Below are 27,088 nucleotides of genomic sequence, written 5' to 3'. Positions count from 1 at the left end.
TTCAGCCTAAGGTCCTTGAGTGATTAAACAGTTCAGTAAGAGGATCTCTGTGTATCTTATAAAGGTGTTTTTCCACTGCAACACAAAGTGGATTCTTGATATCCATTCTGATATTATGTGTCATCCACTATTCAGAAACATTTACCTCATGGATCGAAACATTTCAGTAACTATCTCAAGTTATTTAGCAAGTGTAACAGTAAATAAATAAAGCTAGGCAGCAAAGACCCAAATACTAGGACAGGACAAGTGCTCCTTTTCTACAAGCTTTAATAGCAATCTTGGATATGTGACAATAATTTCCATTCCTTTAAACATCTAGTTCCATATAACTCCAAAATTTGAATTCAAATGGTGTTAATTGTTTGTGAGTGAAGACCTGTTTGAAAGCATTACGTATACAGTCATTAAAACTTCTAAGCTGAAATTTACGTTTGACAGTAGACACACTCTAGAAAAGAAAGTTGCTAACAGTCTCAGTTTACCAATGTTGATATTTTCAAGGAAGCAATACTGATGTTGGTTTTAGAATTACATGTAGGACCTCTCCTATCTCCACATACGTCCAGGATTTGCTGGGTTAAACATTTCTTGTAACAGATGATCAAATGGTCCAGTTAATACATGCAATAGGTATTATTTGGCAAAGTTTTTTAACTGTTGCTATAAAGTCGAAGAATGCGTTTTTCGCGCTGTATAATATAGATAATTGACGTACTGAGAGAAGTCAAATTAGAACTAAACGTCATACAGTCCTACAAAAACTAGTTTCATTGCACAATCACCCGGAAACAGTCAAAAGTAAAAAGAAATTGTACTGCTTTTAACAAGAAAAAGGTGATCGTTATTTGTATTTTTAAACTGATGTTTTCAGCTATGATAGGAAGAAAAGGCGAGATGAACACTTGATTTCCATGGTTACTATTCTTTATCATTTCTTACGCTAATCCTTTGCCCTACTGATGCATCCTGCTAAGCAGTTATCATGTCTCTGTACTCTGATGATTGGTCTTGCCTTTGGTGATTCATTTGTCATCACTTGCTGTCACTCTTCATGGTTTTACTGCAAAAGAATAAACAATTTAATTGATATAAGCTTAGACCACAATTCCCATTGGGGATACAAACAGCATAATGAGGAAAATATAGGTTCAGTAACTTTTCAGAAAGGGTTTCTGGAGGAACAAATACTGTTCAAGTTCTGTACCCTGCAAATATTTTCAATGAATTTGCTGGGCGGAAAAAAAGTGCAAAAATGAAAAACAACCCAAAACGTTAGATACTCCAATATCATTTTCTTCACTTGAATAGCACATTAGATGAATCAATCTTTCACGTTTACAAATCAAACCTTTTATTAAGTTTCTAAATATATTCACTGGTTGTTGGTGAAGATCTCACGTCATACCTCCAGCTCGTTGCCAGCATTCCGCAGGTCTTCCTCCAGTATCTTCAGGGTCTCCAGCAGCATCCCCTCGTTGGTGTTGTCGGCGGGTTCCTCCTGGTCACGCTCCTGTAGGGCCTCATCAGGCAGCTGGGCAGGCATGGGCTCCGCAATCTCGCGTTTACCGGAGGGGTCACTGGCTGTGAAGACCAGATGTATGCAAATGGATTTGTGTTGAGAATATATTCATTGGTTAGTGTACCTTGTTATTGCACAGAATAGTACAAACCAGGCATGTAGTCTTAACCCTAAAGAGATAACAAGAAAGCTTTCACAGAATGGTTACATGGTGGAACAACTGAACAAAGGAAGTTGTGTTAGCACAAAATATGAACACCTTCAAAGCGAGATTGGACAAACATATGAAAAAGGCTTTCAATGATGTACAACTATATGGATGTGGACAACCCACACAAACCCAAAATGATCATGACAGAAAATTGAAAACCTAAATTCCTCTCTGACCGCAGAACTCTACTACTACTCTACTCTTGTAGGCTCTAGTTTAAATGTATGTATGACGGTAACTGTTTGGGGCGATCTTCTAACTTACCGAAGTATCGGAGCTTGAAACCACGCTCAGTGACAGAATTGTCGGTAGTGAAGATGACCCTGATCTGTTTGTCGGTGCTGTGGACAGCTGCAGGAAGAGTAGACCCGGAGAACTTTCCAAGCTCTTTGCCGCTGCAGGCGTCTTCAACAGTCACAGTGTCGAAGGTACTCTCCAGGCCGAAGTCGTCGAAGATCACAGTTATGACCTTCCCTGGTCGAGCCATGATGTTCCAGCTGTATGATGACATAAATGAATCCAAATCAATCTACTATTCATTTCATACCATGTTGGGTATATCCTATATATATATATATATATATATAGGATATACCCACGAGGGTACGTGGCAGTACGCGGACGGCGAGCCCTTCGGGAGCTACAGGAACTGGTTCCCGGGTGAAGACTGTACAAGAGAAATGACTGTTATGGAACTTACCTTTCGGGACGACTTGGCAGATTTTGATTGGCACATGGCCCATCGTTCCACATGTTTCTTTTGTTCTTAGGATACATAAGTAAAACCATCAAAGGAACATAACACTCCAGGTTTTTATGGCATACTTGCTAAAAGCACAATGAAATGGCAATCAATGTGACATGATACATGCCTGCACTTCTGATGATCGGTGTATGTCACAGGATATCCAGGTGAGACAATGACTCCAACCTCTCCAGGAACGTTGCCTCCACAGGAATCTACAACTGAAACAAAAACTCTAACATCTTAGAAAACGATATTTGCGTGTTGTTTTCTTGACAATAAAATGTGTTACATGGTCTGTTGGAATCATATTTAATTTAGTATCATCTAACTTCTACTTACATCTGCTTGCAACTAGTAGGATGTCTGTTTCAAAACGAAAAGCTCAGTGCCCCCAAAGACCATTTCTATGGTAAACTTACTTGGCATTTGGATTTGGCAGATGAACTTCTGTTCTGTTGCGCAGCCTTGATCATTCCACATGTTCCTGGGGCTCTCGAACATCATCAGACAGTCCTCGTTCCCGCCGGCCTGGTTCGGTTCACCCGGGAACCAGTTCCTGTAGCTCCCGAAGGGCTCGCCGTCCGCGTACTGCCACGTACCCTCGTCGTTCTTGTCATCCGCTCCCAGCCAGAACCACGAAGTGCCGTCCACCTCGTTCTTCAGGTTGACCAAGAAGTCGTTGGTAGCCTGATCTCGCGGCATGGCCAGAGACCCTCCTTCAGCCCTACAAATCTTCGCAGCTTCGTCGTGATTCTTCTTCGTGTCGAAGGCCTTGTAGCAGCTTGCACCGCTCTGCTTATAGCCTTTGGGACAGTCTGCAGAAGATAGCGAAAGTGGAGCAAATTATATATAGGGATGCTTCATGATATGCAAGAAACGCATTTAATGTTGTTGGTATTGGTTGATTTATAGTCTGGACAAGAGAAATGACTGTTATGGAACTTACCTTTCGGGACGACTTGGCAGATAAACTTCCGATTTTGATTGGCACATGGCCCATCGTTCCACATGTTTCTTTTGTTCTTAGGATGGCTCCCAGGGAAGTACTCGGCGCAGTCTTCGTTTCTTCGGTTATTCGGTTCTCCTGGACCCCACGGCTGGAAGTTCCCCAGGGCGATGCCGTCGGCCCTCATCCACCCTCCTTCCTCGTGCTCGTCTGTCAGTCCGAAGCGGAACAAGGCTTTGTTGTCGACAGCATTCTTCAGGTAGATGAGGAACACGTTTGTGGTGGCATCACCGGGCATGGCAAGGGAACCTCCGTCGGCAGAGCAGGCTTCGATCGCTCCTTCGTTGTTTTTCTTAACATCGAAGGCTTTGTAGCACATGCGACTAGGTGGATGGTACACGTAGCCTTCTGGGCAATCTGCGTCAATGGTATACGTCAGAAATAAAGTTACATGGGACACACAAAATACGTTATTTGATCTTGTTTGTAACGCTTTGCCATTTCCAACATGATATACATCTAAACTCGTAGTCATTTGAATTGAACGTGTACAAAACGTTAACATTGTCAGGCTTTATGATGACGTACCTATTGGAATTACTTGGCAGATGAATTTTCTGTTTTTTGCGTTACCGCCCACGTCGTTCCATTGAGTAGGGAAGTACTCGGCAAAGTCCTCATCGCCTGCATTGTTCGGCTCTCCTGGTTTCCAATCGCTGAAGCTGCCGAGAGGCCGGCCGTCTATCCAAACCCACTCATTCTCCTGGTGCTGATCCACCAGACCGAACCAGAAGAAACCGGACGGGTCGACATCGTCCTTCAGGGACTTGATGAAGGCGTTAGTGGCGGCATCCCGGGGCATGGCAAGGGTGCCGCCATCCGCGTAGCAAGCCTCGGATGCCTGGAGGAAGGTCTTTTCCGTGTTGAATGCCTTGTAGCAGATCCCACCATGACTTTTGTAGCCACTAGGGCAACCTGAAAAGAAAAGAAACAGGATCAAGGCCCAAACCCATGTGGTGAATATTTTTCAATACAGAAGGATGAAACAGAAGTTGGAACTATGTGCAAAAGCAATTGGGTAAGTAACCAATGAGATAGGCACTCAGATAAATCGAGTTCCTGCACAAAATTGATGTAGATGAGTGTGAAACAGTTAACCATGTAAGTACCAAATCGGAACATACCGTCTGACACAGATGAGCAGACAGCGTTAGCAATGTCGTCAATCTTCGTGGCCAGGGCATTGAAGTCGGTCAACTCAATAACCTTGTCTTGGTCGCTGTTGGCAATCTGTAGGAGTTCCGCATGATCAAAGTTTCCCACCCCGATGGCATAGACTGCCACTCCGTCCGCGGCCAGGCTCTGAGATGGCGCCGCCACGGCATCACCAGACTTCCCGTCTGTCAACACGATCATCACCTGTAGGAGTACGCGGATTCATCCGTGTCTTTGTCATGATGTGTAGATACATGTGTAGGATAGTAATGTACGGTCAAAACTGCCCAAGACCGGGGAGACCAATAAAAGCCGGTGTAAGTGGACAGGTGGTCACTCTAGGTGGTCTATCAATAGGGAAATCATCCAAGAAACCACTTAAAGTGATCACATTGCATTTGATAAAAAATATAATAAGTAGATGGGGTGACTTCCACAGGTTGGATTCAATCTCTACATGTCGGTACGTACTTTCGGGACAGCACCTCCCCTCCATGCAGCATTCTGGCGGACGAACTCCAGAGCAGCCCCGGTCTTCGTGTTGCCTCTCTGGTACGAGATGCCGTCAATGGCGCTCACGGTAGACGGCTTGTCTGCATGGTCTCCCAGGTTAAACACCAAACTGAGAAATGAATCATAGTAGTTACTAACATCTAAGCTGTAATTTTTTTTTTTAATTTTTTTCAAACTTTATTCAATATTTCAGCATAATACACAATAGCTCATACATATACATCATTGGATCACGATAAAAAAAAACATTAACATGTGGTATAACAGGACTGGGTGAGAGAGAGAGAGGGATAACAAGCGTCAATCCTGAAAACATCATACATTATACAGATAAGATAGACCCTCATACCCTCACATGTAAGCAAATATATGATATCCTGATACAGAAACAATTTGTATCACCAGGTCAAGATAACAACATTATACAAAAAATAGGAAGTGATAACATTGAAAATGCATATACCAATGCCTTTGTTGTAACAAAAGACACAAAATTACAATGTTTTCAGTATAAGATTCTACACCGGTATCTTGCGACAAACAACTGGCTACAAAAAGTTAACATCAAACAAAGCAACAAATGTAATAACTGTAATGAAGAACACACTATTGAGCACCTTTTTGTATATTGTCATGAAGTTGTACTTTTCTGGAAACACTTTTGTACATGGTGGAAAATCAAAACACAGCAAGATCTGAACATAGATGAGAACTTGATTATATATGAAATATCTGAAACACATAGAGACAACAAGCTTTTACATTGTATCCTTATTGCCAAATATGTAATTTACACCTGTTTTTTGAAAGATTTGAAACCAAACTTGAAATACTTTAAAGCTAAAATTGCCAATATGCCAGTGATAGATATCCCTTAGATACACCTGTTAAGTCAATCTAAGCTGTAAATGCCTGGATAAATATTCAGAAGAATATTAGTTCTTAAAGACACCTGGCATGATGATGATGATGATGATGGTATCTATATTATTGACCGGGCATTATTATATCTCCATACATTGTTCTATATGCTAGTCTGTGTGCAGGAGAGACAAAAGTCCAGCTGAAGCCCACCTGTTCCTGTCAGAGTACTGTGCCACACCAACCCTGGTGGCAGTCGGGCTGACGTCAAAGCTGTTGACCACATCGGCAGCAAACTGTTTCACCTTGTCAAAGTTTGCAGTTCCTACGCTGCCAGATCCGTCCAGGAGCAAGAACAGGTCCAGCGGTGCCACACATGCTGACGAACCTGGTAGAGTTTTGCAAAAAGAAAAGTGATGTAGAAACATTATTTTCCTCGAGGTTTTTTGACTTGCCATTGGAATCCAATATGCATGTATCCGTACTTTGTTACTTCTTACAAATCAATAGAACTCACCGCCCCCCCGTGTCTCGAAGAAAGTCTCGTCGCTGCCTTCGAGATCTCCTGATCTAGCCGACGGATCATCCTAGAAGATAACGCAGACAACAGAGATAATTTCTTTAGAATCTCCGTATCAGACTGCCTTAGTTTTATCGCCTATCAAAGTATTAGGGAGGGCAACTAGTGTCGAATGTCTAAGAACTGTGCTGCAGTTGTTTCCGATGTCATGGCTTTGACAGAGTATATGCATTTGTGATGTCGTTCTTTCACTTGCGTTTAACGTTTTATTGTACTTTGTAAGGAATAAGGTTTATTTCTGTCCTTGGTGCTGAATATCCTTTCCTTTGATTTGTGCTCCCTGTGGTGAAACATTGGGAGCACCAATCAAAGAGAAGGATATTCAGCACCAAGGACAGATCCTTTTGTATGTAAATTGTGGTGTTGGCCCCTCCCTCCCCTACCCAATGACGTGATTAATCCCCTGCTTGTGTCGCCCTTGGTCCTTCGTGTCGGGTATATCACAGTCAGCGCGCATTTCCCTGCGTAGATTAACAAGTAGTTATTGAACATGGTTTGAAATCTATGAGAATCATCCCGGCCCCTTGCATATGTGCTTGTGTATAAACGGTATTGTCTAATCAAAGATGATATGCCATGATTTGCATATCATACCTTTCAATACCCCGGAGCCCACTTTAACCATGAAAATGACTTGTCGTAACTACATGTACAGTACCAGTAAAGGTGCCCTTTCCCTTATTTTATGTTCCCGTAGTTTTAACATCAACAGCTGTTCAAAAATGTACTACCATTTTATTTCTGATATGTTGATTGAATAGATAGATATTTAAATGGATAATATACCACATATCTATGCTATGTTTACTCTGAATATCCAGTATAGTCTACATGTATTTGTGTGCAAATATGAGATGGAGTACCATAGCCCTAAGCGACCGATTATAAGCTCAGTCTGCCCTAATGGCATTCTTTGTAGGTCAAACAGAACACCCCGGATTGGACCCGACAGGTATGCCAAACCACCCGTAGATCCGTCCGCAAACATGCAACATTCATCACATCACATACATAACAGTTTGCACATAACTTTAGCAGTAAACACTAAAAGTGAAAGGTGGATTGGTTAGTAAACGCTAAGATATAACCGATCTACGGGAAGTAAGGACTACGTCACATTTCCTACCCGGGGCCCGGCCGGGCTGTTTGATGTTAAGAAAAAATTAACTTCATGCCAATAAATATGTACAAGGCATGCTGTTGAAATATTTTGGTCAGTTTTTTTCTTGTCTTTTATATCGTTCTTTTCGTTCCCCGAAACTGCGATCGGCCGGGCCCCTTTGAGGAAATGTGACGTTATCATAAAGGGGTACCAATAATTAAGTGGGGCCATGTAGCTAGATAGCGGTCATCATGTTTCAGCCCCCTCCGCCGAATGTGTACATTACATTTTTTCAACATTCAAAGTATGATATATGACTCCAAGATTGTGGCTTGACGCTTGCTAATGGTGGTTCTCCATATTCAGATCGACACAGATAGGACATTAACTACACACGGTGTGACGGCGACGGCGTGTACATTCCCGCTGATAGATATCAGAACATTCCCTGGTGAACATCATAGCTATTGTATAGGCACCGCTTCTAATTTAACAAAGAGTTTTAACTCCTTGGGAGGACAAAACAATTATCACAACACCTCTCAAAAGAAACTAGTTTAAACAAACCCCATTCACTACAGCTATCTCGGAAATCAAGCGTGGGTGAAGGTGACTAAAAACTACTCTAATGTTGAGTGGTTTCAACTCTATATAACATGCCCGCTTTTTTACGCGCTCAAACTCACGGCGCTCCATCACTAGTTGCCAAAGAGTGGTCAAGTTTTGATCAATGAATTTTTTAAACATTCATCTAGAGGCCATACTCGAAAAAGGAAGGCATCCTTACTGTTCATGGACCATACACCCTCCGCGTTACAACTGGCAAACACCGAGGACGTTATCGTGAATATAAATTCCGATTTTGAGCTGCGTAATAGACAGTGCGCCCTAACTTGCCACCCTTTTGGAATTTGCTCTCTTCGGAAGTTGGTGACCAATTTAGACAAACATGAATAAAAATTTTGATGTTATGATGTATTAGCTTTCTTTTGACAGTAGAATTGTGATTGTGTGTGCTTCTTGTCTCCCGCGAGGAGGGCTAAATCTTTCACAATCCAGGTCGTGTTTTCATGGGAAATGGGCAAAATGCACTGAATGCGGCGGCCCGACTCACAAAATTGTTCGACAACGATTTTGGAGCATGTAGACACGCTGTAAAAGTTTACGTGCAGGCAAAACTTTGTGTGCCATCGGGCTGCGGATTTGCCTCCGTACGTGCGAGTACGGGCGACGCGCCTGCCTTGTACAGCCTGAACGTTTTCAGAAATACGTGGCGGACGTGGCCTCCCAAAAAACGTACGGACAAATTGCACGTGCGGCGGGTTGTGCCCTTAGCTTAAGAGAGGTCCGGACACGCTGGCTTATCACTCCAGAATTGACTGACCACGAGTGTCGGTCGTCTTCTGGTGATCCAGATGGACCAGGGCCCCACATGCGGTGGGAACTTAATACCAGGTCGTTACACTTTCTTTAGAATTACCCTATAATGACCTCAAAGTAACATGGGTAAGGCAACTACTTCAAGAAGTGCAAACGACGTACCAAGGCAGAGGAAATCTCCAATGATAGTACATACAAAATCAACATAATTACATGTCCTCTATTATGGAAAAGTCAGCTGCAAAAATGGCATGGGTTTTCAAATGGAGAACCAAGTTCATGAGTCTACCTGAAAACTAATGGAGATATATGCGCATACAATAGGCATACTCTCTTTAGAATTACCCTACAATAACATCACAGTAACAACTAGAGTTCGACGAAATCATACCTTTGCCAAATGAACCAGGTTTGTCATGTAGAAAGATGTCTGTAGACATAAGTATGCTACTCATTACATATAATTATATATGTTATTTGATTAAGGCACACCTCTATGAATGCAAGACTGCAAGCAAAAGCTTGTGCTAAGACGATTTCATTTTGGTAGTCTAGAGCTGAGATACAATTTTTTTCTGAAATTCAGAAAAATAGAATCCGTGAACCAAGACATTGAGTTGGACTGGCCTGACGTTATCTTGATAACAGTCAATGCTCTGAGCAACCTGATACTCGAGAGTAGCAAGGACGTTGGTACTGTAAGGTCACATTGCAGGTGGAAGATGACCCGGAAAAACAAACACACAGGCACACTCCAAACTATATCTCCATTTGTCATGGAAATAACTATTAACAAAACTGCAGAAGTTCAAAACACATGGGATCAACCTATCCTCAATTTTCCTTCAGCATAAGTCTGCTCTAGTTGGTTAAAGTGATTGGCACCCAGGGGGCAGGGGCAAGGCTGGGTCAGCCTGCAAGCTTGATCTACTTGCCTGGCACTGAACAGTTGTCAATAAGACACGTCCTAGCAGAGGTAAGGAGAGACAGTGGATTTATAAACTTCCCACATTGATTATGCAAATTAGCTGTTAATTTGCATAACTAGCATCTCATTATGAACGTCTTCACTAAGGCTATCCACATATAAAAAATCATGACGATCCGGCAACACGTTCATATTTGCCATTAATTATGCAAATAAGCTCGCCATTTGCATAATTGATATCTATCGACATTTCTCTCTTTTCCAGCCACACATGTCACAAGTTTGAAAGTCCTATCATGGCCTGAGGTGGACTTATAAACTTTCCTCATTAATTATGCAAATTAGCTTCTCATTTAAATAATAAGCATTTCATCACGCAGGCCATCACTCATTCCATCTGCATACCAAAAATCATGACGATCCGTCAACACGTTCTCCAGTTATCCTCGTCCGAAGTTCGAAAGTAAGCCGGCGCCTGCACTTCCAAGAAAGTTGCTAGGGGGCCCAAACTCGCAGCAATCACTCTGTGCCCCGAGGACTCTCTACCGCTCAAAAATCACGACCGCAGCGTGTCCAGAACGCGAGATATCAAACATGGAGGTTCCGCTGCAGTACCTTAGCAAGCCGTTAGGGGGCCCATTATCGAACTCCCCCTTCGTTTTCCAGACCCCTACCCACCCACCAAATATCATCAGCATCCGTCGAAGTCTTCTCGAGTTATGCTGTACACGGACAAAAGTTTGCAAGTAAACCGGCGCCTGCACACTACCAAGAAAGCCGCTAGGGGGTCCAAACTCGCAGCAATCACTCTCTGCTTTAAGGGCTCCCTACCGCTCAAAAATCATGACCGCAGCATGTCCAGAACGCGAGATATCAAGCATGGAGGTTCCGCTGCAGTACCTTAGCAAGCCGCTAGGGGGCCCATTATCGAAAACCCCCTTCGTTCTCCAGACCCCTACCCACCCACCAAATATCAGCTGCATCCGTCGCAGTCTTCTCGAGCTATGCTGTTCACAAACAGGGGGAAAACACACAACCGGACCGAAAATAAAACCTTAGCTTAGCCATTCTGGCAAAGGTAACTACAACTACTTCCATGATTGGGGGCCGGGGAACTCCGTGCAACCGAATCTGCCGCGTATACGTAGAAAACCTAGTCTTTAAAGCAGATTGAACGGGTGCGCTGTTCTCTGATTGCTACTGTGTTCTGATGGTTTCACTTTTTATCAACATCGGCAATACCAGGGAAAACTGAACCGTGCATCGCAACATGGTCAAAATTTATGAATATTTCACGCCACCGGTAGAAAGAAGTAGCGAATCCTGCTATATGGGGAAAATGTTTAAAATCCATTTCCGCTCTTTTTGTCGTCATAAGCGGTTTCCCAATATCTAATCTTACCTACTTTTTACCCCATTGATCGATGTCCTACGACATTTGTGTTTACGGCATTATAGTTCTTCCCAACGCAAGACGTACGACTATTACTGCGCATGAAAACCCCGTCGCGCAAAAAGTTCGAGCTATGTGACGGGGCCTTACTCTGAATACCCGGTATAGGTTACTATACTAGTATTTGTATGGGCGACCGACTGTACGTTCAGCTGTGTCATGGCATATTCCATGTCACCCAACCTGTCAAACTACGCTTAGACCTGTCTGTCAACACGTAGTGTCTGTCACATCTCAGCCATAACTGTTTACACACAGGTGCAAACTCTAGAAAGGTGGTTTGGCCGGTAAAAGTGAGTACCTAATTGGTCCACAGGAATTACGAAAGGGATGGGATTCCACTAAACATGTGAACACGTACAAGTAGATAGTGATCAAGACGTTTCAGCTACCCCCTTTCGCCATTCAAAAGTGCAATAAGATTTTCTTCAATAAATGAACAGGACGGTCCTCGCTTTTATTGATCTAGCTACAAGTCTGTATTAAAATATCGACAAAAGCACTTCACAGATGACGTCATTAGAGTAAAAGATTGTGAACAGATAAATGAACGGCCAGAACCTCCGTGGTCGCCCCAAGAAGAGCGGGTAGACTATGTCAAGGAAGATATTTGCAAACTGAACCTGCAAAAAGGTAACCCCCTTGAAAGAGGCAGCTGGAGATTGGCAATTAGACCTAAACGACATTCCGCAACATCCAACCCTCGTAAAACGGTGAACAGTGGACGCTGAACTGGATAGTGAGTCAGTCAGTCATTCAGTCAATGACAAAGAGTTGAACAAGCGGATATTTGAATTATAAAAGATATCGAAACCTAAAGTTCCGCTGCATTACCATAGAAAGCTGACAGGAGGCAAATTATTAAACTTGAGATTTGTTTTTCCGACCCCTACCTACCTACCAAATATCAAAAGGCTTCATTCACAGCTTCTCGAGTTATGCTGGCAACACGCAGGCACACGCACAGGCAGACAGACGACACCAGTAATATCATAATACATGACTGTATATCCTTATTGGCGAAGATGATAAATGGTCTCCATGCGCTTTCTACCTCCCTAGCTGTGCTGGGGAAGTGCAAACGACGTACCAAGGCAAGGGAAATCTAACTAACGAAAGATTTTGGTTTTCTAAAATGTCTAAACAATAATACATAAATTTATATTTTACATTGTATGGAGAGGAATGTGCATTACCTCTTCCACAGACGCGGCGGCATTGTCTCCATTGTCGGCAGCCTCCTCCCGCAGGAACTCTGGTGGGGCGATTTAATGAAAAAATTTTAATCAAGTCCACAAAAATACTTTTAAGTCTGGCCACACGACAGTCACTTTCTAGCATTAAGCACTATGTTGAATAATAGCATTTCTGACAGGAATGTGTGTATTTGCGAGTACAAGCCTAGTCAAAAGTATACCTGGTTCTACGCCCTAGTCTTCTGGTGCCCTAACCCAGGGTTAGAAGCTATAATGTACCATGATGACTTTGCAGTGTAAGACTGCTGCAAGTACTGAAAGATAAGTTTACAACAAAGGACATGAAACATCCTTACCTTCCAGGCGTTCTATCAGAAAGTTGGTTGACAAATCCCGCTTGTCGGGGGCAGCAGCCGACTCTGTTAAACATGTGAGAAAAGGAGAATTTTTGGGTGCCGTATGGGTGACAAGTCTGTACGAGGGTTGCTATGGTCTACATGTACAGATCCCAGTCTCTATAAAAGTAGAAACCATATAGCTATAGAGCTCCTTCACATGGATTGCGAAAATGTCGGTGCAAACTGTACAGTTCAACCACATGTAAGCCGTGTCAATTCATTTTATCAGTTATAGATTTCTCCTCAACCTCCTGGCACAGTTTGTACTTCCCTCCAAGTGCCACCGCTTTCTTAGTCACATCCGACTGAATTAGGATTCCTTGGTGTCAAACGTTTTCCACCTGTGTGACCACCCTGGAACAATACTGGGCTATCAGTTTTTATATTTGTTTGTTTGTATCTAAATGAAGACGTAGTTACAACACGAAAACTACGAAACGGCCAAAATGACAAATCTCTCTACTTGTACTGTCATTTCTACGTGTGTGTTTGTGCATGTGCATGTGCCTTTGCTTACTTGAACTTCCTCCAACGACGAGTAGAAGCAGAGCCACCAGAAGAGACGGACACAGCTTCATCTTCGTCAGCTTCTAGTTTTCCTAATAACCAAACACAAATCAGAATTACGAATTGATGACGAATGGAGCCCTTTAATGACAAGTAAGAGTTGTGAAGAAAGTTTGAAATGATAATCTATGCTCGTGCTACTCATTTTAGCTTTTTGCCCTTTCTATGAAGACACAAAGACTAAGTGTTCCTGTTGGTGTGCTGGGCACCAGCTCTCTGCTGTGGTAGAGCGTTCAGAAATGTAAGCGTGCTGCGGCTAAGAAAAATGCACAAAATAGGACTTCAAGTAAAACACAGTTACATTTTCGAAGGAGACGCAGGGTCCCTACCTGTTAGGTCAACGCCAAGCTGGGACCTCAAGGGGAGCTTCGATTTTTCAGGCTTCTTGAACTTGTCCCGTCTTTGGAAGTTGACAAAGCTCCACACCACCCCATTTATATATCCTTCAGAAGGGGGCGGTAACATAACACTTTCTTTAATCTTCTGTGAACAATTTCAGTCATCTAGACAAGTAGACCAACGTGCGTACGCGAGGCGTGACTGTTTTATAGACCAACGTGCGTGCGCGAGGCGTGACTGTTCTATAGATCAGTGACTTTCAACCAAGTCAACTCCAACCGCCCACCTGTCTAAATGGCACAATGAACATGTTAAGAAAAAGAAGCTATACAATTTTGCATTCACTACCTGTCTTCCTTGAATACATTTCCGTACCAAAAAAACGTCTACCGTCTTATAATTAGGTAGTGAATCATCTACTGCCTGGTTGGTAAGTTAAACAGCATCTTCCGCACCTGTCAACGTCTATGCACCATTGCGTGTCAAGAATGTACGAATAAAAAGGCAAGTATTCGGGATATCTTTGTTTCGTGTCTGAAGAACTTGACGCTTTTGCAAATCATCAGTGAAAGACTTATGTAAATCAAACAAACAAGTACACGGTGTGCCAAAATGCGTGCCTGATTATGAGGGTCGGCCACTTTTCAAAGCTGTAACGAGAACCCAAAATCAACTTCAACCTACGCGTTTCCTAAACGATACAATGAAAGTGAAATGCGCAATTGACAAGAGAAGCTACACACCTGGCATCCTGAGCATGCAGTGCACTAATCCGTGAAAAACGACTGCTGCCAAACCTAAGGTGGAATGTCAAATAACTCTTTGTCCTTTCTACTTTTATCTGCAGTCTTGTTTATTGACATACGAGGGGCGGTCAATAAGTAATGCCCCTGACCCATTTTCCATAGCAGGAGATTAATGTTTTTTTCTTCATAGGAACCACCCAGAGTTATGCATTTCTCCCATCGTTTGATGCAGCTCTGGACACCGTTTTTGTAGGACACCCCAGGTTGGTCCTCCAACAGATGCCTCATCAATGGCAGAAGAGGGACGACCAGGTCTGGGAGCTGTTTCCACAGACTTCCGGCCATGTTTGAATTCAGGATGCCAGCGTTTTGCAAGGTCATATGATGGGGCATCATCACCATAAGTTTCTTTCATTTCATCAAAAGTCTTCTTTGGTGTGCGTTCTTTCAAATACAAAAACCGGATCACTGCGCGACACTCAACTGGTTCCATTTCACACCTGGTCCATTTCGCACCTGACTCAGTTCAAACACCAGTAAATCAGAAACCACAATTAGTTCAGAGCTGTTTTTGCAACATTACCTATAAAGATATGAATCATTACACATACAAAATTTCATTTAGATCAGACGACGTGGGTCAGGGGCATTACTTATTGACCGCCCCTCGTAGGGAGGAAGACTGCTAACGACTTCTTGGTAATGGATGCGCCTCTAATCCGAGAGACAATATTGCAGTAACACCAGAGATGGAAAGCCACTTTCAGTAAAAAAAAAAAGTCCGTTCTCTACTGTCGCCTTAATCATTTGCCTTCTGGCTAGTCGTCCGCTAGCATTGACGACTGTCTGGTCAAGAAGTCCAAGAGCGTCATCTGTACCTAAGTTTAGTACATCATTGCAGATCTGGAATGTATGAATAAAAGGACAAGAACACGGGATGTTTTTCTTTCTTGAACAACCCCGTATGTACCCGGCAAGATCTTCGTAATGTAATACAGTAGGAGACACATAACACCCATTTCCATAATACCGCCACGTTTACTGCGATTTCTCAAGCGATACTAATTTGACAGATGATCAACACATCATTTTCCACAGTTACATGTTGCTGTCACAGCTTACCTTTGCTACTTCTTCTGTGCATCTTTTTTTGTCTATCTTGTCCTGCTAAATCGTAATATCGCTATCATAATACACTGTGGAATTGCAATGAGAACGGGCGCGTGAGGGGAACCGTGTAGAAACCTGTATGAAAGAAGAAAGTTTAGGATGTTCTCATTTTGAGATGTAGTGACAAGCTATATTCAGCCTGATTAGCCTATAGGTTCTGACGCGTGGCAAGAGAAGATATTTTTTCTTCATGTTCTGTGCAGTTGCATTTTGGGATGTCTTGTATGAGATTATGGAAAATGTTAAGGAAGATATCAGTCACACTAGACCATATAAACAGTTGCTATATATCAGTTTGGTACCCACTTAGAGAAGAACGAGGAATTTTGTTAGCTGCTCTACATGCAGATGTCTGAAGGAAAAGACATAATGATGGATGGTTGAAAAGAAACTGGACGACATATGGAAAAGCTAGTAAATGCAAGTTATTGTTCTGAACAATGTCTTTTGTCTGTTGGTTTTTATAATACACACTTCAAATTTGACTGCAAGATTGTAACTGCGCCAGCATCATGGTAATCTAATTGTGACAAGTTGCCTAAGAAAGATGGGATTAAATAGTTGTGGCAAAATGTTAAAGGTGTATCATTTTGTATATTTTATATGCAGTATATTCAGCCTAAGGTCCTTGGGTGAGCAAACAGTTCAGTAAGAGGACCTCTGTGTATCTTACATTTGTGTATAAAGGTGTTTTTCCACTGCAACACAAAGTGGATTCTTGATATCCATTCTGATATTATGTGTCATACACTATTCAGAAACATTTACCTCATGGAATGAAAAATTTCAGTAACTGTCTCAAGTTATTCAGCAAGCGTACCAGAACATACAGCAAGGCAGCAAAGGCCCAAGTACTAGGACAGGACAAGTGCTCCGTTTCTACAAGCTTTAATAGTATTCTTGGATATGTGACAATGATTTCCATTCTTTTCATTAAACTTCTAGCTTCATATAACAGAATTTGAATACAAACCGTGTTTATTATTTGTGAGTGAAGACCTGTTTGAAAACATTACGTATACAGTCATTAAAACTTCTCAAGCTGAAATTTACACTTTAGAAAAGAAAGTTGCTAACAGTCTCAGTTTACCAATGTTGATATTTTTCAAGGAAGCAATACTGATGTTGGTTTTAGAATTACATGTAGGACCTCTCATATCCCCATATACGTTTAGGATTTGCTGGGTTAAACATTTCCTGTAACAGCTGATCAAATGGTCCAGTTAATACATACAAGATGTACTCTTTGGCAAAGTTTTTTAACTGTTGCTATAAAGTTGAAAGAAGAATGCATTTTTTCACACTGTATAATATAGATAAATGACGTGCTGAGTGAAGTCGAATTAGAAGTAACAGAACTAAACGTCCTACAAGCAGTCCTACAAAAACTATTTTCATTGCACAGACACCCGGAAACAGTCAAAAGTAAAAAGAAATTGTACTGCTTTTAAAAAGAAAAAGATGATTGCTATTTGTATTTCAGTAATGTCTTAAGCTATGGTAACAAGAAAAGGCGAGATGAACACTTGATTTCCTTGGTTACTATTCTTTATCATTTCTTATGCTAATCATTTGCCCTACTGATGCATCCTGCTAAGCAGTTATCATGTCTCTGTACTCTGATGATTGGTCTTGCCTTTGGTGATTCATTTGTCATCACTTGATGTCACTCTTCATGGTTTCACTGCAAAAGAAGAAACTTTTTTTTTATTGATATAAGCTTAGGCCACACTGTCCATTGAGGATGCATATAAAACAAACAGCATAATGTGGAAATGTAGTTTCAGTAACTTTTCAGAAAGGGTTCTGGGGGAAAAAATACTGTTAAAGTTTTTAACATTTGCTGGGCGGAAAAAAAGGTGCAATATCAAAAACAAAAAACAACCCAAAACGTTAGATACTCCAATATCATGTTCTTCACTTGAGTAGCACATCAATCTTTCACTTTTACCAATCAAACCTTTTATCAAGTTTTCTAAATATATTCACTGGTTGTTGGTGAAGATCTGTACGTCGTACCTCCAGCTCGTTGCCAGCATTCCGCAGGTCTTCCTCCAGTATCTTCAGGGTCTCCAGCAGCATCCCCTCGTTGGTGTTGTCGGCGGGTTCCTCCTGGTCACGCTCCTGTAGGGCCTCATCAGGCAGCTGGGCAGGCATGGGCTCCGCAATCGCTCGTTTACCGGAGGGGTCACTGGCTGTGAAGACCAGATGTATGCCAATGGATTTGTGTTGAGAATATATTCATTGGTTAGTGTATAAACCAGGCGTGTAGTCTTAACGCCGGAGAGGTGACATGAAAGCTCCTTTCTTCAGTAACATAAAGGTTACATAGTGGAACAACTTACTAGAGGAAGTTGTGTTAGCACCAAATGTGAACACATTCAAGATTAAAGCAAGATTGGAGAAACATATGGAATGACATTCAGTGTTGTATAATTACAGAGCTGTGGACAACCCACACATACCAGAAATGACAGAAAATTGAAAATTTCCTACCTGACCACAGAACTCTCCTCTCCTCTTGTAGCATAGGATCTTGTAAGAGCTAAATTTAGTTTAAATGTATGCATGTCGGTAACCTTTTGGGGACGATCTTCCAACTTACCGAAGTATCGAAGCTTGAAACCACGCTCAGTGACAGAATGGTCGGTAGTGAAGATGACCCTGATCTGTTTGTCGGTGCTGGGGACAGCTGCAGGAAGAGTAGACCCGGAGAACTTTCCAAGCTCCTTGCCGCTGCAGGCGTCTTCAACAGTCACAGTGTCGAAGGTACTCTCCAGGCCGAAGTCGTCGAAGATCACAGTTATGACCTTCCCTGGTCGAGCCATGATGTTCCAGCTGTATGATGACATAAATGAATCCAAATCAATCTACTATTCATTTCATACCGTGTTGGGTATATCCTATATATATATATATATACATAAGTAAAACCATCAAAGGAACATAACACTCCAGGTTTTTATGGCATACTTGCTAAAAGCACAATGAAATGGCAATCAATGTGTCATGATACATGCCTGCACTTCTGATGATCGGTGTATGTCACAGGATATCCAGGTGAGACAATGACTCCAACCTCTCCAGGAACGTTGCCTCCACAGGAATCTACAACTGAAACAAAAAATCTAACATCTTAGAAAACGATATTTGCGTGTTATTTTCTTGACAATAAAATGTGTTACATGTACATGGTCTGTTGGAATCATATTTAATTTAGTATCATCTAACTTCTACCTACATCTGCTTGCAACTAGTAGGATGTCTGTTCCAAAACGGAAAGCTCAGTGCCCCCAAAGACCATTTCTATGGTAAACTTACTTGGCATTTTGATTTGGCAGATGAACTTCTGTTTTGTTGCGCAGCCTTGATCATTCCACATGTTCCTGGGGCTCTCGAACATCATCAGACAGTCCTCGTTCCCGCCGGCCTGGTTCGGTTCACCCGGGAACCAGTTCCTGTAGCTCCCGAAGGGCTCGCCGTCCGCGTACTGCCACGTGCCCTCGTCGTTCTTGTCATCCGCTCCCAGCCAGAACCACGAAGTGCCGTCCACCTCGTTCTTCAGGTTGACCAAGAAGTCGTTAGTAGCCTGATCTTGGGGCATGGCCAGAGACCCTCCTTCAGCCCTACAAATCTTCGCAGCTTCGTCGTGATTCTTCCTCGTGTCGAAGGCCTTGTAGCAGCTTGCACCGCTCTGCTTGTAGCCTTTGGGACAGTCTACAGAAGATAGCGAAAGTAAAGCAAATTATAGGAATGCTTCATGATATGTAGGGAACTCATTTATGGTATTGGTATTGGTTGAGTTATAGTCTGGACAAGAGGAATGACTTGTAGAACTTACCTTTCGGGACGACTTGGCAGATAAACTTCCGATTTTGATTGGCACATGGCCCATCGTTCCACTTGTTTCTTTTGTTCTTAGGATGACTCCCAGGGAAGTACTCGGCGCAGTCTTCGTTTCTTAGGTTATTCGGTTCTCCTGGACCCCACGGCTGGAAGTTCCCCAGGGCGATGCCGTCGGCCCTCATCCACCCTCCTTCCTCGTGCTCGTCTGTCAGTCCGAAGCGGAACAAGGCTTTGTTGTCGACAGCATTCTTCAGGTAGATGAGGAACACGTTTGTGGTGGCATCACCGGGCATGGCAAGGGAACCTCCGTCTGCAGAGCAGGCTTCGATCGCTCCTTCGTTGTTTTTCTTGACATCGAAGGCTTTGTAGCACATGCGACTAGGTGGATGGTACACGTAGCCTTCTGGGCAATCTGCGTCAATAGTATAGGTTAGAAATAAAGTTAGATGGGGCACACAAAACACGTTGTTTGATCTTTTTTGTAACGCTTTGCCATTTCCAACATGATCTGCATCTAAACTCGTAGTCATTAGAATTGAAAGTGTACAAAACGTTGAACAGCATTATGATGACGTACCTATTGGAATTACTTGGCAGATGAATTTTCTGTTTTTTGCGTTCCCGCCCACGTCGTTCCATTGTGTAGGGAAGTACTCGGCAAAGTCCTCATCGCCTGCATTGTTTGGCTCTCCTGGTTTCCAATCGCTGAAGCTGCCGAGAGGCCGACCGTCTATCCAAACCCACTCATTCTCCTGGTGCTGATCCACCAGACCGAACCAGAAGAAACCGGACGGGTCGACATCGTCCTTCAGGGACTTGATGAAGGCGTTAGTGGCGGCATCCCGGGGCATGGCAAGGGTGCCGCCATCCGCGTAGCAAGCCTTAGATGCCTGAACGAACGTCTTTTTCGTGTTGAATGCCTTGTAGCAGATCCCACTATGGCTCTTGTAGCCACTAGGGCAACCTGAAAAGAAAGGGGCAGGATCAAGAGCTTAAACACATCATCAAGGCCCAAACCCATGTAGTGAATATTTTTCAATACAGAATGATAAAACATAAATTGAAACTATGTACAAAAGCAATTGGGTTAGTAACCAATGAGATAGGCATGCATATAAATCGAGTTCCTGCACAAAATTGATGTAGATGAGTGTGTAACAGTTAACCATGTAAGTACCAAATCGGAACATACCGTCTGACACAGATGAGCAGACAACTTTAGCAATGTCGTCAATCTTCGTGGCCAGGGCATTGAAGTCGGTCAACTCAATCACCTTGTCTTGGTCGCTGTTGGCAATCTGTAGGAGTTCCGCATGATCAAAGTTTCCCACCCCGATGGCATAGACTGCCACTCCGTCCGCGGCCAGGCTCTGAGATGGCGCCGCTACGGCATCACCAGACTTCCCGTCTGTCAACACGATCATCACCTGTAGGAGTACGCGGATTCATCCGTGTCTTTGTCATGATGTGTAGATACATGTGTAGGATAGTAATGTACGGTCAAAACTGCCCAAGACCGGGGAGACCAATGAAAGCTGGTCTAAGTGGACAGGTGGTCACTCTAGGTGGTCTACCAATAGGGAAATCACCTAAGAAACTACTTAAAGCGATCGCATTGCATTTATGTAGATGGGATCACTTCCACAGGTTGGATTTAATCTCTACATGTCGTTACGTACTTTTGGGACAGCACCTCCCCTCCATGCAGCATTCTGGCGGACGAACTCCAGAGCAGCCCCGGTCTTCGTGCCGCCTCTCTGGTACGAGATGCCGTTAATGGCGCTCACGGTAGACGGCTTGTCTGCATGGTCTCCCAGGTTAAACACCAAACTGAGAAATGAATAATAGTAGTTACTAACATCTAAGCTGTAAATGCTTGGATAGATAAATAAAATCTGAAGTCACTGCTAGATCAATACGCAGAATACTAGCTCTTAAAGACACCTGGCATGATGATGATGATGGTACCTATATTATTGACCGGGCATTATCATGTCTCCATACATTGTTCTACATGCTAGTCTGTGTGCAGGAGACACAAAAGTCCAGAAGCCCACCTGTTCCTGTCAGAGTACTGTGCCACACCAACCCTGGTGGCAGTCGGGCTGACGTCAAAGCTGTTGACCACATCGGCAGCAAACTGTTTCACCTTGTCGAAGTTTGCAGTTCCTACGCTGCCAGATCCGTCCAGGAGCAAGAAAAGGTCCAGCGGTGCCACACATGCTGACGAACCTGGTAGAGTTTTGTAAAAAGACAAGTGATGCAGACAAATTAGATATGTTTTGTCAGCATTTCTGAATTCGCACTAGCCTATATCTATATTGAGATCACCGACGGATTGTAATTTCAATTAAGTTACTTTAACTTGCAAAGTATCTTTGAACACCATCTTAGCCATCTCTGGAAGAATTTATTGACATTACGTTCCCCTACCTATATCCTTCCCTTTAAGCTACAGTCTGTGTATTTTGTCAGTCGGTCGGTCAGTCGGTCATTTCTAGAAGTGTTGTTGAATTCAAAGTGTCGCAACTGGAAAATGGACTGCACTTTCGAAATCCCACTTGCGAATTGCTGTCCTCGTTAAGGACAACAAATGGTAATGAGGGCAGAAAAAAATCTACCAATCTAACCACTTCGATCGAGGACAGATATATTCTTGAATCCATCAGTAACGATACACAAACCTGTGATTTGGTACACCTGGTTCCCCCAGGGCCCGCCTTCGCCGTCCGTTTTGCAGCTTGTGGACGGTCCGTACTTCCTGTAGGTCTGACCAGCGGTGGCTGAAGAGGCGCACCAACCTCCGTTTTGCACCGCAAAGAAGTTGAAACCACGAGCCTTGGCCAGTTTGCTGCACTTGTTGATGGCGTCCTGACGAGCCTGATAACTTCCGTCCAGACGTGCGTCCGACCCCTCCATAGTCGGGATGGCTCTGTCCGCGGTGTCCCGCCAGCACCCAAGGCTTACAATCTCCGGCCGGGCATCTGCAGAGAGATACAAGACATTTGTTTATTCTAGCTCGTCAAATAATCATCATCACCGGGATCGAAATGATTGACGAAGAATCAAAAACATCGCTGGTTATATCCAGGTCTGTAGTGCCTGTAAGTTCCAGTAACTGGCAACACACATGGGTCACATTGGCTCTCACCTGTGATTTTGTACACCTCATTACCCCAGGGCCCTCCTTCGCCGTCGTTACCACAGGTTGAAGAACGTCCGTACTTCTGGTAGGTTTCTCCAGCGATGGGGGAAGAGGCGCACCACCCTCCGTTCTGCACCGCAAAGTAGGAGAATCCTCGATCCTTGGCGACGTTGTAACACTTTCGGATGGCGTCCTGGCGGTTTTGGTAAGGCCCGTCCAGACGCGGGTCGGAACCTTCCAGAGTTGGGATGGCTCTATCACCGGTGTCTCGCCAACAGCCAAGGCTGATGTATTCTTATGAAAATAACAGAATCATGCAAAAGTTTAGGTTGATCACGTGTAAAAGGAAGAACCCAAGATGACCCTAGGTAATGTCTTGAGAAGCAGATGTATGGGAGATGTATGGCATGCAAATCGGATGTTTATCAATATCAGTCCATGGATTCGTGTCGTTCATCATAATGGTCTGAAAGGACATAGACATAGCTTACTAAATGGTTTAACTTTTATCTTACCGCCTGGTTGTTCACAGTCTTGTCCAGGACCTGGAAGTGTGCAAATGACAATGATTAAAATGTAGATATCCAGGCAATCAGATATGAAAGGTACTAAAGCAACTGGATAGATTTTGGAAACAGTCAAGTGTTCCAGGTATCAGCCTATTCAGGTGCTTGAGTAGCTGTTGCCTTGCGAAGATAAACGTTTTTGTGGTTTGAGTTTTCGGCACAAGGCATAAAGGACCTATGTTCAGGCATTAGCCCAGACAGAGAACAAATAAAAGCACACGCATACCAAAAAACTAGTACTGAGAAAGAGTTGATTCAGCTCTAAGAAAGATTTTTAAACTATAAGATTACTGTATTTTCTATGACCAACCCTTCACATTGAAACCATGTTTTATCCATATCTGGATCATATTTGGATCCTAATTTACAAAAAAAAAATGTCAACAGTTTGTAGCATCTACATACCACATTGTGGGGGTAGTGGCGCTGGAATTCCGAACACAGCACCTACAGACACAAATTCAAACATTATATAAAGCTGCCGTAGACGAAATCCCGGTAACTATTAAAAAGAGTTTCCGTACTTTGAACATCTTGATGCCAGGGATAATTGTTTATATGAGATGCGCCTAGATAAAGCTTGTACATCAAACATTATCTGTTCCTATACCTACATTTGTACAAAAAAGTGAGGAGATGTTGGCCATCCTGTTAGCTTAGCAACTTCGTTCAGTTAACTTGTATGTATATTGTTGTTTCTACTTTCCTGTCTATGTTTCTTAAGTCACACCATCAGCGACCTGTACCTAGCCCGTCGAGACATGAATGTACACTAAAAGTCTTTCATTCAATTCAATTCAAATATCCTTCCCGACAGAAATCTCTGCTTGGAGATACACCAAGATAAAATGGGACCTGATACTATCTAACATAGTTTCAACTTTCCAGCTATTGCCATGCAAAATAGTGCCAGGTTAACTACAAAGGAAAGAGGAAGGAAGCAAATAACATACCTCCAAAGACCTGCACTTCACACAGTGTTAGAGGCTGTGTGCCCGGCAGAGCTATCCCCACGTACCGGCCCGTCCGACCACCACAGTCCACGCTGATTGTCATCTTGCCGCTCACGGACTGCGCTCCCCCACATGTAGGGTTAGCGGCAACATTCGGGTTGTCTCCGATGTACACCTTGAAGCCTTGCAGTCGTTCTGAGCAACAGTCCTGGCGGTTGGTGACGACAACACGATCAACGCACTTGGAGGACCCCAAGTCGACCCGCCACCACGGCTGGTTTTCGTTGTTGGTGTGGGTGCAGGAGTTTCCTGACCATTGTCTGTTGTTGTTCCCGTCCACCGCCCGTCCAGGGGCGCCCCCGTGAGCGACACTGGACTGCTCCGCTGGACGTCCCAGGGCAATGTTGGTCCTGACAGCAGCTGTAGGATTGATAATGTTACTTCGTTGGAGAGTAGACATCCAGGTGATAAGATATGGAAGGTAACATTTATTAAAGCAATTTCAATAGACTTAGGAAACGGCCAGGTGTTGCAGGTATCAGCCTATCCAGGTGCTTGGTCAACTGTTACCTTGCGTAGATATTGTTATCTGTTTCAACTTTTATCCAGTTATGATAAGTCTTTTTGCACCAAAAAACAGGGAAGATGTGTGCTTGTTAGCCCAAATCTCTTTCGACATAGGCATCAAGGGTTTTGTTCTCGTCTGATACATCCCAGCGAGGGTTAGCCCAGATAGAGAGCAAATTAAAGCACATGCACATCAAACCTAGCCCAGATAGAGAGCAAATTAAAGCACATGCACATCAAACCTAGCCCAGATAGAGAACAAATTAAAGCACATGCACATCAAACCTAGCCCAGATAGAGAGCAAATTAAAGCACACGCACATCAAACCTAGCCCAGATAGAGAGCAAATTAAAGCACATGCACATCAAACCTAGCCCAGATAGAGAACAAATTAAAGCACATGCTCACCAAACCTAGCCCAGATAGAGAGCAAATTAAAGCACACGCACATCAAACCTAGCCCAGATAGAGAGCAAATTAAAGCACATGCACATCAAACCTAGCCCAGATAGAGAGCAAATTAAAGCACATGCACATCAAACCTAGCCCAGATAGAGAGCAAATTAAAGCACATGCACATCAAACCTAGCCCAGATAGAGAGCAAATTAAAGCACATGCACATCAAACCTAGCCCAGATAGAGAACAAATTAAAGCACATGCTCACCAAACCTAGCCCAGATAGAGAACAAATTAAAGCACATGCTCACCAAACCTAGCCCAGAGAGATAACAAATTAAAGCACATGCACATCATATCAAAAAAAGCCCAGATAGAGAACAAATTAAAGCACATGCTCACCAAACCTAGCCCAGATAGAGAACAAATTAAAGCACATGCACATCAAACCTAGCCCAGATAGAGAACAAATTAAAGCACATGCTCACCAAACCTAGCCCAGATAGAGAACAAATTAAAGCACATGCACATCAAACCTAGCCCAGATAGAGAACAAATTAAAGCACATGCACATCGAACCTAGCCCAGATAGAGAGCAAATTAAAGCACATGCTCACCAAACCTAGCCCAGATAGAGAACAAATTAAAGCACATGCTCACCAAACCTAGCCCAGAGAGATAACAAATTAAAGCACATGCACATCATATCAAAAAAAGCCCAGATAGAGAACAAATTAAAGCACATGCTCACCAAACCTAGCCCAGATAGAGAACAAATTAAAGCACATGCTCACCAAACCTAGCCCAGATAGAGAACAAATTAAAGCACATGCACATCAAACCTAGCCCAGATAGAGAACAAATTAAAGCACATGCTCACCAAACCTAGCCCAGATAGAGAACAAATTAAAGCACATGCACATCAAACCTAGCCCAGATAGAGAACAAATTAAAGCACATGCACATCAAACCTAGCCCAGATAGAGAACAAATTAAAGCACACGCACATCAAACCTAGCCCAGATAGAGAACAAATTAAAGCACATGCACATCGAACCTAGCCCAGATAGAGAACAAATTAAAGCACATGCACATCATATCAAAAAAAGCCCAGATAGAGAACAAATTAAAGCACATGCTCACCAAACCTAGCCCAGATAGAGAACAAATTAAAGCACATGCTCACCAAACCTAGCCCAGAGAGATAACAAATTAAAGCACATGCACATCATATCAAAAAAAGCCCAGATAGAGAACAAATTAAAGCACATGCTCACCAAACCTAGCCCAGATAGAGAACAAATTAAAGCACATGCTCACCAAACCTAGCCCAGAGAGATAACAAATTAAAGCACATGCACATCATATCAAAAAAAGCCCAGATAGAGAACAAATTAAAGCACATGCTCACCAAACCTAGCCCAGATAGAGAACAAATTAAAGCACATGCTCACCAAACCTAGCCCAGATAGAGAACAAATTAAAGCACATGCACATCAAACCTAGCCCAGATAGAGAACAAATTAAAGCACATGCACATCAAACCTAGCCCAGATAGAGAATAAATTAAAGCACATGCACATCAAACCTAGCCCAGATAGAGAACAAATTAAAGCACATGCTCACCAAACCTAGCCCAGATAGAGAACAAACTAAAGCACATGCACATCAAACCTAGCCCAGATAGAGAACAAATAAAGCACATGCTCACCAAACTAGCCCAGATAGAGAACAAAT

The 27,088-nt window shown here is 43.1% G+C and overlaps 2 protein-coding genes across 2 annotated transcripts in view; both read right to left on the bottom strand.

The window, feature by feature from the left end:
* Positions 1 to 253: 253 nt before the first annotated feature.
* On the bottom strand, positions 254 to 14,029 carry LOC118432006. The gene is made up of 15 exons (XM_035843474.1): positions 13,950 to 14,029; positions 13,571 to 13,652; positions 13,012 to 13,074; positions 12,656 to 12,714; positions 6,534 to 6,603; positions 6,230 to 6,404; positions 5,114 to 5,264; positions 4,612 to 4,846; positions 4,016 to 4,402; positions 3,428 to 3,844; positions 2,901 to 3,296; positions 2,606 to 2,699; positions 1,998 to 2,230; positions 1,409 to 1,584; positions 254 to 1,063 (listed from the first exon to the last, which is right to left on the bottom strand). The coding sequence occupies exons 2-15, from the start codon at positions 13,629 to 13,631 to the stop codon at positions 1,061 to 1,063; spliced, it is 2,520 nt and encodes an 839-aa protein (XP_035699367.1). The 5' UTR covers positions 13,632 to 13,652; positions 13,950 to 14,029; the 3' UTR covers positions 254 to 1,060.
* Positions 14,030 to 16,747: 2,718 nt separating this feature from the next.
* Positions 16,748 to 27,088, bottom strand: part of LOC118431996 — a gene marked incomplete in the record, with an annotated part of 22,309 nt that continues 11,968 nt past the window's right edge. Inside the window, 15 exon segments of the mRNA XM_035843463.1 lie at positions 16,748 to 17,559; positions 17,895 to 18,070; positions 18,481 to 18,713; positions 18,896 to 18,989; positions 19,197 to 19,592; positions 19,717 to 20,133; positions 20,299 to 20,685; positions 20,914 to 21,148; positions 21,401 to 21,551; positions 21,779 to 21,953; positions 22,406 to 22,705; positions 22,873 to 23,160; positions 23,382 to 23,411; positions 23,838 to 23,879; positions 24,386 to 24,754. Of these exon segments, the coding sequence (XP_035699356.1) occupies positions 17,557 to 17,559; positions 17,895 to 18,070; positions 18,481 to 18,713; positions 18,896 to 18,989; positions 19,197 to 19,592; positions 19,717 to 20,133; positions 20,299 to 20,685; positions 20,914 to 21,148; positions 21,401 to 21,551; positions 21,779 to 21,953; positions 22,406 to 22,705; positions 22,873 to 23,160; positions 23,382 to 23,411; positions 23,838 to 23,879; positions 24,386 to 24,754 (3,296 nt within the window).

The sequence above is a fragment of the Branchiostoma floridae genome, chromosome 2 (assembly GCF_000003815.2).
Source record: "Branchiostoma floridae strain S238N-H82 chromosome 2, Bfl_VNyyK, whole genome shotgun sequence".
NCBI classification, from domain to species: Eukaryota; Metazoa; Chordata; class Leptocardii; order Amphioxiformes; family Branchiostomatidae; genus Branchiostoma; species Branchiostoma floridae.
This window is presented reverse-complemented; position numbering and strand designations above follow the sequence as displayed.